Raw genomic sequence first — 12,115 nt, 5'->3', positions numbered from 1 at the left:
CATGTCACCCGTGTGTTCATCACCCTTATCTTCACTGAGCCTCTGATGGGAGCAGCACTTTGCCTTGTCACAGCTCTGCTTAGACTGTAATGATACCATCAATTTCACATTCTCTATCATTTATTCACCAGAAGCTCACTAAGGTTACAAGCCATCCTCTGCCAGAGGGCATGAGTAGGTCTCCGGGGAATATCGATCTTCTTTGTGATCTAAGCATGCACGTTAGATTTACTGTTAGATTAACAGCTAAAGCTGTTTAACGACTTCCCGATGACCATAATGTCACATAATTTCCATTCACATGCAGTTTGCTCTACACTGCCCTACTTAACCTACTCAACCTTTATCTGTCTGACTCAGCATCACACTGTTGATGGGGATAAATACTGAATTTATGGTTTGGTTCCACACATCATCAAAGAAACTCATATACAGTACTGTTCATTGGCTGACAACCTGTATAATATGGAGACACAATGTCCAATATTGAATAGATAAATTAATGAAATAATGCTAACGAGCTTATCTAGTAACCTATCATATCATCAACAAACTGCATTAGTTTGTGGGTTTACAGGTTACATTTGAAACAGCCTGGGTGTTGCTATGGTAACACTCCAGCAACCCCAGCCTACGTTAGCTGATACAAACTACTTTGCCAAATTTGCAAAGTGCACTGTCACTTGTAATGTAATAAGTGAAAACATGCTATTTAAATATACAAACACGTATGTATATATATTTGCCTGAAGGATGGATCATCATCATCAACTACCTGGGACATAGCTTTAAACTCTGTCTTAGCATAGCTCTAACTAGTCTTAGCATAGTATAACGTATGAAGCATATAGACCCCTTTTACGATATGTTTATTTTAAAATGAATTAGTGTGAAACATTAAAAAGTCTGCTGGAAACAGCTTTGAACGGACTTGTGGAGCCACTTTAGCTTGATGAGCCAGCTAGGAACAAGCTGAGGGAAATTGTTAATTGAGAATGTTAATTCTGCAGCCGTTATCACTGGAAACTGCATATTTGCCATGCATGAATTTACAGCCATAGCAACAGTAACTAAGGAAGGGTGGAGCTTAGCAAACACTCTATTACATTTTTTCATTCAGCCTTTATTTAACCAGGCAAATCATTAAGAACACTTGTTATTTACAGTGGCTGCCTGGCAAAGGCTAAGCCCCTTGAGGGGAGGGGGGAGGGTGTACACCAAACTGTTTTGAGCTCACGTCACATTTCTCCCCAACGACCATTTAATGTCATAATCCCACATTTCATTGCAAAGTTTTTGTCAGTGATGAGAAAAAGGGCAGAGTTATGATGATTGGCTGCTGGCTCATTCAGACCGAAGCAACAGTGACTTTGTTACGAAAAGTTGCTTTTCAAAAATAATGCTCATTTATTTCAATTTGACCTGCATTAATCTCTGTGATTGTGAAAAGAACGTCCCAATACACAATAGTGAGCTGAGTTTTAAAAATGTTACTGTATATTTAGAATTTTATGATTATATTACATATTTCTTTATTGACCTGTGAATATATATTTCATAATTCTGATTCATTTATTTCATAATGAACACGTTGGATCTCCATAGCTTTTATTCTATCTTGTTCTCATTCACGAAGTCACACGTCTGATGCTTGAGCAGCTTAAATCAAAAGCAAACCCATTATTTAATAAAGGCTGTTATGACAGACAGAAAGTCTCGTTCGATACACAGCTGTCACTCACTCATGCATGTCTCCGGAGCTCGTTCTGCCTGAAATCCATTTGCCTGTGGCAAGGACGACCAATCACAGCATCCCATCAAAGCCGAATCCGTGTCTGAGATTTTTGGGTGCATTTAACATTTAATGCTGCAAACTGCAATCTGAGTCTTCATTTTGGTTGTTTTTTAAAGTTTGAAATACATTTCTGTTTGTTTTATTATGATTATAGTGTTATTATTTAGAAAATATAATCTATATACCTATTTTGTTGGCATTTGCTCTTTTTATTTGATGCTTTGGTTGAGACTGATAAGAAATACCTGTAAAATAAGTGCCTGTCATAATCCCCAACAGCTTTGGTTTGTGTGTTACTTCAGTGATAGGCTACTTCCAAAAATAACAGGCACATTAGCACCCTCTGAATTGAGTTGAAACCATTGTGTAGCCTATTCTTTGCTGGGATTTACCCATCCAGGTCTGTGCTACCAATCAAAGTACATCAAATCTTACCTCTGTTAGACAGTAGAAACTATGACGTTGTCATTTGATGCAACATATGCTCTATTTTGTTTGTGTGTGTGAAGCATCCATAAATGTGCTGTACCTTGTTTTACCACTGTTTTCCCCCAAGTAGATCGCAACAAGGTGTGACCAGGTGGGGAACCTCCCTATGCCACCATAATCCCATACCTCACCCTAAACCCTTCCCCAAACCCAACCCTCTCTAACTGCCATTCTCCTTATGCTTAGATCAGCCTCATGTAGAAAACAAGTTAACCCATTAACCAGTGAATCACATGCCTTTGTAACACAACTGCAACCTTTGTCTGACAGCTTTCAACTGAAACCTGCCTCCTCCTACCAAAACCACTGATGGTTTTAGCAGTTGCATTCTAAAATGCTATACTACCCTTTGGCTGGAAATCAAACTTAGTACTTTCTATTTTCTAGGTCATAACTTCAAAACACAATGAATAAGAGTTCTTTAAAGTACCCAGGTCATTATTTTTTGCATCAGGGCATGGACGTCGTTGCATGTGGTTGTGATACGAGTAAAGGGATCTCTTCAGGGCACAGGGAAAGACAAAAGCTCCATCTTTATATCAGATGCCACGCTGTTTGTCAACCCACAGCCCGTTGCAGTGGTTCTCAAAGTGGAGTCCAGAGTTCTTTAGGGGCTTTGAGAGAACCACAGTCCTCAATCCATTCTAGGCCCACCCACTCTGAGGTTGTCTAATCCAAGGCAAAGGGTTTCCTTTAAATCCCTCTTGTAACTGTAAACGATTCAAATAATCTTTTTCACTGGGGAATACTCACAGTACAGAAGATAAAGACGCTCTGATCTGGGACTTTAACGACAGTATAGTCGTGATGCACATTGCTCGTCCTGGATATGAGGTTCGCAAATCGGTCAGCACCCTCTGGTATAAGCTTAAACAAGAAAGCTAAGCAGGGTAATACCCCTTCTGTCCCTTTAACCACAGCTCCTAGTCTGCCACCTCAAAACAGCCCAAACATGTCCAGCATCTCAGGGCGAATCACATCCACACAGGGCAACTGGCTGCTGAAGAGCTTCCTAACTACCTCAGAGCCCTCTGTCAGGGGTATGAGGAAGGCTTCTCCAGTCATCCAACTCTGCATCCTCCACATAGGACCTGCAGGTTGGATTCAAGAGCCCTTCATAGTGCTCCTTCACTTGCGTCGTAAGACCTGCTGCACTGTTGCAGCTGAAGAGGGCGGTAGAGATAGCACGAGAAGCTCAGAGTAGAGCCGTCCGAAGGCTTGTATGTTATCTACGTAACCATGAACGAGGAAGTATGAAGACCTCAAAAACCTCCACGGTGCGGGTGGGAGGGAGCTGGATGAGTCTAACTGTTTGCATGTAGAGAGCCTATATTAGTGCTGCTAAGCATAATTAACCTGATATTTACTAGTGAAAGACTTCAAGCAGGAACAGTTCACTGATAGGTGCTGTGCAGTTTTCAGTCAGGGTTCATGTTGTTGAAAAAGTATTTGTACAATTTTATGACATTGGGTGATACTTACAAAATTGTACAGTAGTCAGGATACAGAGACCCCAGAGTTTGTAGCCGACTGGGGCAAGAACACACAATTTCAGTCTCTGTAACGAATCCTTAATCCCATAAATATGTTCTATTTTTATAAACCCTTATATTTGCTTTTAAAGTAATTGGCTTTTGCACTTTTAATGCAAGAAGGCCAGATGTTACCTATGACATTTGCACATTCTGTTTGAATTCATCCTCAGAAATGTGTTTCTTAACATTGTTTTCCGTGCTTATCCCAGCAAAGACCTATATGAAGCTGTAGGCCCGCACTATTTGACTTTCTTGGAGGTTTGAAAGAACTCTCAATATAGCAGTAGATTTTAGGCTTATTCCACTGAGGCTATGACTTTCTGCTGCCATTTTTGCCATTTGTCTTTTAAGGCATTCTGCTCTTTATCCACATCGTTTCAATCTATTCCTCAATTCCTATACTCTATAGAAGTGTTTCACTTGATTCTGTTCCCCATTTCATTCTGGACTGGCACATATGTAGAATTTGAAAGCACGATTTTATTCATTTTGTTACTCCAGGAAATCCGCTCAGTATCACTATACTGCTCTCAAGGGAGTCCTGGGACAAAACATTAAAAACAAACAATAAAACAACTGTATAATATCAAACAGTGTTACCAGTCCATGCAGCAAATCAGAGAACTGTACTGGTGCTCAGATTCAGATAGTTGCACCACAAGGGGGTCAGAACGCTTCTAATGGAGGCTGAGCAGCTGCCCCAACACCTTTATGTCAGGATTGGTGAACAACAGACAATCCAACAGACGTCCACTCTACACAGTGATGGCCAGATGTGTGGGATGAGACAGTGGCCGGGGTCACTTCTTTTTGTTAGGATATCGTGAGGTGTTATAGACGCTGTGTCTTTGTCCACCAGTATGACTCAACTTTAACAGTTAGTTTAAGTTGAGTAAAAGACACGCATTGAATTTATTAAAAGTTCAACTGGGCTAATATGCTTCCTCAGGACTTTTTGAGTGTGGTTTGATCAGATTGGATATGCAATACAAAGTAAAACCCCCTAAACTCTAATCAGATTTGATTCAAATATTGCTGAACCCTGATTAGTTCTCCAGCTGGGACCTGCCGTCTTCAAACCAGTAAAAAGAGCACAGTCAAAAACCAAAATACATTATGTTATGAGAAAAAGCCAAATCTTTTCTCACTAATGCAGAAAATTGTTTATGTTCATGTAGGATCCCATCACTCATAGTAAGAAGCCTTATGAAACAATCGTTTTTTAAGCCTTTTCAAGTATCATAATAATGTTGTAGGGAGAATACTTATAGGTCTGTTTGGTTAACTATTACATAAAAACAGACTTTGGTACAAATAAGCTGTTGGTACTGTTAGCACTTTGGATAGACACTGTGCTGAAGCGTTAGCATGTCCTAATCAACATTAGACACAATCAGTCTATATAGTATTAAAATATAGGAGAAGAAACTGTTTTACCTTACTGCACAGTGGTAAGTTAACCATTTTGTGGCAAACTTTCTGCCTTTCACTTGTCATGAGAGCAGAAAAACTGTACAGATGAAACAGTGAAACTCTACTTTATTCAAACATCTTGATGATTAAGATCCTTAATGCACAGTCTTAATTGTGACCATATTTGCATGGAAAACAATGTATTAAAATTGAGTTCTCTTTTACAAAAGGACAAAGGAAACCTTTATGTGATTTAATTGATTGATTGCATGAGATTTCACACTGACTTGTTCATGTAAACCAGGATTACATGGTACACAGAGCTGACCCTTTAGGAGATGCATGTCCTTGTGAAGTGTGTACTGCTCAGTAATAACATGACAACCAATCCCACATACCCCAAGTAGTGTCATTGACATGTTTTCCCTCCACCCCTATACACATACATATAGTGAAGTACATGTACTACTTTACAGCTTACAGACTGAGAAAAAATGCATATTGCTCTTGATGTTTTGTTTCTGATAGAATCTGCTGTTCGGCCTTTCTACCATATTTGTTTTACAAGAGACTAAAATAGTTGGTAAAGACAAGGACTGTTCTGGGTTGATGTCTGAATACTCCTTTAAACATGTATTATTTTTATTTGTCTGAAGTCAATATTAAAGTGATAGATAGATTAAAATGGAAAAATATTTGGCAAGAAAAAGTAATGATGTCTTGGCTGGGCACAGTGTAATAAATGTTGTTATGGCTATACTAAAAAAATCAAAAAAGATCAGTCTTATATCTCTGTTTTAAGTACAGAGTTGCAGTCAAGACAAAAACTTAGCATGAAACCTGGAGGCATGCAGACTGCTGCAATAGCAGGTCTTCAACCAACCAAAAAACAGCTCATGTCACTCCACTCATTACTTTCCACTGGCCCCTTGTAGGTCACTGATGCTCATTACCGCGTAGCCACTAGCAAGGCAGCCACCCATCTGAACTCCTTCATTCAGGTTTATGAGTCTTCTCATTCACTACAATCTGCAAATAATTTATGACTAGTCCTACTGTCGTGGTGAGGTAGGTAATCTCAATCCAAACCTATCTCCTGTGTGCTCCATGCATGGATGGATAAAGGATACAGCTTAGGATGCGGCACTCCGTGCTCAGTGGCGCATTTATCAAAAGTTCGACTTGAAGTATAGAATTCCGATGAAAATACCAGGATCTTTCGGCGATCTTCCGCATCCATGGGCCCATAGAGCAAGCACACTAGTGTTTTTGCAAACTCCCAGTCCTCAGTCGTATTAAGTCTTAGCACTAAGTCCCCGTCCATATTACTTGCCAAGAAAGTTTTCCCGGGTCATTATGATTGCTGTTTACATTCCTCCCGCGGCTAATGTGTTGCGGGCTGCTGACATCATCAACTCTGTGACCACGAGACTACAGACTCTGCACCCAAGTGCCCTCATAGCAATCTCTGGGGATTTTAACCACATCGCGGTGACAACAACCAGCTGGAATTTAAACAGTTTGTGGACGGCAATGCTTGGGGGAAAAAAACTGGGCCCGCTATATGCTCATGTTCAGAAAGCATACAGCCCCATAGCTCTGACTCCCCCGGACAAATCGGATCACGACCTCGTCTACCTGAAGCCTCTCAGTAAATCTGCATTCCAGCTGCAATCAGTGATTAGCAGAACTGTCCAGAGGTGGTCACAGGAAGAAGAGGAGACTCTCCAGGACTACTTTGAGGTGACAGACTGGGATGTTCTCTGTAAGGCACATGGGGAGGACATAGATGGACTCACAGACTGCATAACCGATTATGTAAATGTTTGTGTGGCCAGCGTAATCCCCACCAAAACAATGCACTGTTTCCTCAACAATAAAGCCTGGGTAACTGAACAAAAGAAAGCAGCCTTCAGGAGTCAAGAGGAGGAGATGAAGAAGAAGTTGATGAACTGAGGGGAAAGATTGCAGAGGGAAACAAATGTGTTACAGGAGGAAGCTTGAGAGGAAACTCCAGCTAAAGAACATCTGGGAGTTCAGGAGTGGCATGACCATGGAAAAAAGACAGAAGGAGTCTGGATTGGGCCAATAAGTCTGTTCTTTCACAGGTTTGGCCATGTATCCTCTGCCCACCCTCCCACTAGCTCCTACTACCATCCCCCCTCAGCTCCCTCTCCTTCTTCCTTAACATCCCTGCCCATCCCTCCTTCCGTGAACTCACTTCCCCCCCTGTTCCCGTGCACTCTCACCACACCACCCCTCCTCAACAACTCTCCTGGCTCCTGTGCATTCATCCCAGCCCTCTTGTTCTCCCCCATCTGGGCTCTCTAACAGATCTCTCCTGGGTCAATCACAGCAGAGGATGTGAGAAGAGAGACTATGCCAAGGTAGGGCTGCAGGGCCTGACAGCCTCAGCTCCAGAGAGCCCAAAGGATGTGCTATTCAGCTGTGTGCAGTCTCTCAACACATCTTCAACCTCAGCCTTAAAGTCGTCCCTGTCCTGTGGAAGTCATCATGCCTGGTTCCTGCCCCAAGAAAAAGCAACCAAACACCCACAGTGACTACAGGCCAGTGGCTTTGACTTTACATGTCATGAGGTCACTGGAGAGGCTAGTCCTGAAGCACCTCTGTTCATTACTCAAGCCATCTGGGCTACTGAGTCTCAGTGGTAGAGCAGGGTCGTCATTCAATCAAAAGGATGACCCTGCATCGACATGGTCCCCATCTCCTCTAGTCCATATCAATGTGGGGTAAGACACTTAACCCCACATTGACATGGCTCCTGCTCCTGCTCTTGCTCCTGCGGTGTAAGAAGGGCAATGAATGTTAGTAAGAGTCCTGATGGTCAGGTGGCACCTTGGATGGTAGCCCCTGTCATCAGTGTATGAATGGGTGTGAATGGGTGATTGATGACATGTAGTGTAAAAGCACTACTAAAGTTCTGAAGACAAGAAAAAGCGCTATGCAAGTAGTACCATTTACCATCTCTGGACCCTCTTCAGTTTGCCTACCAGCCCCACAGTGGGAGGCGCCATCATCTTTCTGCTGCACCGAGCTTACTCTCACCTGGAAGAGGCAGGCAGCACTGCAAGAGTCATGTTCTTAGACTTTTTGCTTTTAACACTATAAGACCTGCCTTGCTCAGGACTAAGATACTGGAAATGCAGGTGCATGCTCCACTACAGGCCTGGATCACCAACTACCTCACAGGTCGGCCACAGTATGGGAGTTTTCAGATTTTGGATGTAATTTGTTTAATTTTCAGATACATTTTTAAGATGTATATAACCATTATAACCCCTCCATAACCCATGGATTCACTGAAAAATGACAGCACCGTACAACTAATATAACATCACTGTAAAAATAAAATAAAATCACAGTACAGTAAATATAACATCACAGTACAACTAATATAAATTCACAGTACAACTAATATATCATCACACTTTTTCTGCTGCTTCCAGTCTTCATGCTAAGCTAGGCTAGGCTGCTAACCTCGTCCTGTTTCCAGCTCTGTATTTAACATGGACTTCTCATGGATGTGTTGTTGTTGATAGTGAGACAGCCTTTTTTAGTCTTCCTCATTAACCCGTCCCGTTTCAAACATAGTTACAAGTGTGTCATAATGACAAACATCATGTTATAGTAAAGTTTGGAAACCAGTTTCTCCTATATGTGCTGTTTATTAGTAACATTAGTAATGGTGAAAAAGATCTGATGAACTAAATAATGCTGTGTGGTCTAACTGTGTTTGCTTTCCACAGGGGGACCAAAGGCAAAGACATCAGCACAATCAAGTCACTGAGGGTTCTCAGAGTGCTCAGGCCTCTCAAGACCATCAAACGCCTGCCAAAACTCAAGGTGTTTGCTTTATTTGTATTCATTGATCCAGGGAAGCAGGGCTAGAATAAGGAAGGAATCCTTGCTGTCACAGGAGCGCTAGTTTTTGACTGCTTGAGTATGACTCAAGTGACCTACCTCGTGTTTTTCTGCCAATGAATACTTTTTGACTGTTACTTACTCAAGATGCCTCAAAGAAAAATCACAAATATACAGCCTAATTTTCCAAAAGGCTCATTTGTTTCCTAAAAAAGTAGGACAGTTAGTTGTTAGCAAAAAGAAGGAAATTGTGCAATTTTAGGGGACTTTTTTTAGCGGCAGATGAATCCACCTTTGTGTGTAGGTGTGTGTTCACGATAATGAAGAAACATGTCAGCCAGTGCAGCAGTATGGCTCATTGAAGTGTTTTTAATGATGCTCGATGGCACAAAGAAGAAGATGAATCTGACTCTGATACACACACAAAACTTGTTATAGGATGCATTCATTGTTGGTGTCGGTCTGCACAGGGGATTTGCTGACAGGATGAAAAATTCAGATTCTCATCAGCCTTTTCTTTTGATTATAAATCCAAATATGTAGCAGTGATTTTTGCTAAGAAACCCAGTCATTATAACTTCACTTTAAATGAGCTTAGCATACACCTCATCAGATGTTAACAAGCTCACTGCTGTACATTCATGCTTGTCTGAAATGCAAATCTCTAAATATTTTATCTGTACAGTTACAAAGAAGGCAACCAGTCAATTTATGAACAGGTGAGGGTTGGTTTGTCTGTCTCCCTTTGAAGAATCCACGGTAGCAGTGTCTGCGCCCTACACTGTGTGTATACAGCATCTTACTTTATGTCCTGATGTGATTTCATTTTCTTAAAACATTTAGTCACTCTGGAGCAATTTAGTGTTTATGTTGTTTTGCTTTTAATAATATAAGGTTGTAGGTTTTTGTGACTACATGGAGCTTACTTTTTTTCCTGATAGACCTGATATCATGGTGAACATAGTGTTTCAGTAGTTTACAGTATTCAGCTTTTTCCATTTTAAGGACCTTTGGATTTTTTATTTCCTTCCTCTCAGCTCCATATTACTTTTGTTTACTGTCCATCTTGTGTTTGAATATTAATTATAAATATTATATATTATCTGTGTGCCTTATTAATTACATACTAATGCATCTCACTGAGCTGGACCCACGAGCAGGCCAAGCCACAAAAAATCCCATTCTGATTCAGACCATGAGTACAACTTCAGCATCCTGGCAAGCAATATATGCTCGTTAAAAGATGATATTGTTAAACTATATTCAGAATGATTTATTTTCACTTCGCCCCTAAATCAAATGTGTGTGTGTTTCTCTGTGTCCTCAGGCGGTGTTCGACTGTGTGGTCAATTCTTTGAAGAATGTGCTGAACATCCTCATTGTTTACATCCTCTTCATGTTCATCTTTGCTGTCATCGCGGTCCAGCTCTTCAAGGGAAAATTCTTCTACTGCACAGACGAGTCTAAGGGCCTAGAGAAGGACTGCAAGTTGGTCTAAAATCCCCCACTTCCTCTTATTTCAGAAACCTTTAAGACATTGGTGTGGTCAAAACCAGACCTGGTACCTGGCTAACCCAACTCAGCTTTATGTATGCCCTCATGTCTTTCAGAGGGCAGTTCCTAGACTACGACCAAGACGAGGTGGCCGCCATGCCCAGAGAGTGGAAGAAATATGAGTTCCATTATGACAATGTGCTGTGGGCCTTCCTGACCCTCTTCACGGTCTCCACCGGGGAGGGCTGGCCAACGTAAGTGCAGCTGACTTGATTCCCGTCTTAAAGTTACAGTATAGACATGTTTAAGGCTGTCATAGTTGAAACTATGCCTATCTGTGGTGGATTTGACACCCTGAACAGGTGTTCCCAAACATTTGAGCCCCATGTGCTAAGGCGGGCACAATCTTCATGGTGCCGCCAGCCTGTGAGCCCACGACAAGCATAGGCATAGGGGTCAGGTTGAATGTGAGCCGGGCTGCGAGCAAGGGCGTGGACCTAGGCGTGTCGACTCCTGGCATCGCAGACCTGCTCTTGGGACATGGAATGCAGTTCGCAGTACGGAGTACCCAGCCTTCTTGGAGTCCCCGGGAGACGTTCTGGGTGCCAACTGGGGACTCTATATATTTCTGCTGGGGGACTTCAACGCTTATATGGGTAACGATGGAGAAACCTGTAGGTCGCTGATTGGGAGGAACGGCTTCCTGATGTGAACCCGAGTGCTGCTTTGCTGTTGGACCTCTGTGCTAGTCATGGATTAGCAAAAGGCAAAAGTACTGTGATGGACTTTGTGGTCGTATCATAAGATCTGCGACTGAATGTCTTGGGCACTTGGGTGAAGAAGTGCCCAAGATGATTTTGGGTCTGTCTGTGGCACTGACACCTTGGAGAATAGCATTACGGGCTGGATATGTAACTACATCTCACCTCCTGGCTGTTGTGTTCTGCTCTACTCTCCCTGCAGTGTCTTGAAGCACTCTGTGGATGCTACCTTTGAAGACACGGGTCCCAGTCCAGGCTACAGGATAGAAATGTCCATCTTCTATGTGGTCTACTTCGTGGTCTTCCCTTTCTTTTTTGTTAACATCTTCGTCGCTCTCATCATCATCACCTTCCAGGAGCAGGGAGACAAGGCCTTGTCTGAGTGCAGCTTGGAAAAGAATGAGGTAAAGCAGAGACATGACAGACCACTCTGAGCTTCATGTTGACAGTATTGCTTACACAATGCTGTTATCACTATCTACATCAACACTTTCTACTCATACCTCTGTTTTGTTTGCTGAATATTCCTAAATGTTATGAACAGATTATCATGAAACATTTAGGGAAGGTTTGTCCTGTCACTGGAGAAATTTTTTATGGTAGGATTAAAAGGAGACTGAGGAGCTCATATTCTTTGGGATAGAGCCAAACTGTCACTTTTTTCCAAACACATGTTGTGTTGGCTCAAATGTTTAAATATGGCTACAGTTTGAGTGAATGATTCTAGACCTGCGTGCACCTCTTTT

General features: G+C 41.9%; 1 protein-coding gene across 1 annotated transcript in view; it reads left to right on the top strand.

Annotated features, from left to right (window-relative positions):
• The window catches only part of cacna1ba (calcium channel, voltage-dependent, N type, alpha 1B subunit, a), a 126,103-nt gene that overhangs the window by 76,413 nt on the left and 37,575 nt on the right, over positions 1–12,115 (top strand). Inside the window, exons 28-32 of the mRNA XM_054611009.1 lie at positions 2,352–2,375; positions 9,000–9,096; positions 10,442–10,602; positions 10,725–10,862; positions 11,572–11,773. Coding sequence (XP_054466984.1) covers positions 2,352–2,375; positions 9,000–9,096; positions 10,442–10,602; positions 10,725–10,862; positions 11,572–11,773 — 622 coding nt within the window. The remainder of the gene's footprint in view (positions 1–2,351; positions 2,376–8,999; positions 9,097–10,441; positions 10,603–10,724; positions 10,863–11,571; positions 11,774–12,115) is intronic.

This window comes from Anoplopoma fimbria, chromosome 13 (assembly GCF_027596085.1).
Source record: "Anoplopoma fimbria isolate UVic2021 breed Golden Eagle Sablefish chromosome 13, Afim_UVic_2022, whole genome shotgun sequence".
NCBI lineage: Eukaryota > Metazoa > Chordata > Actinopteri > Perciformes > Anoplopomatidae > Anoplopoma > Anoplopoma fimbria.
The sequence above is the reverse complement of the archived record's forward strand: the minus strand, read 5'-3'. Positions and strand labels throughout refer to the sequence as shown.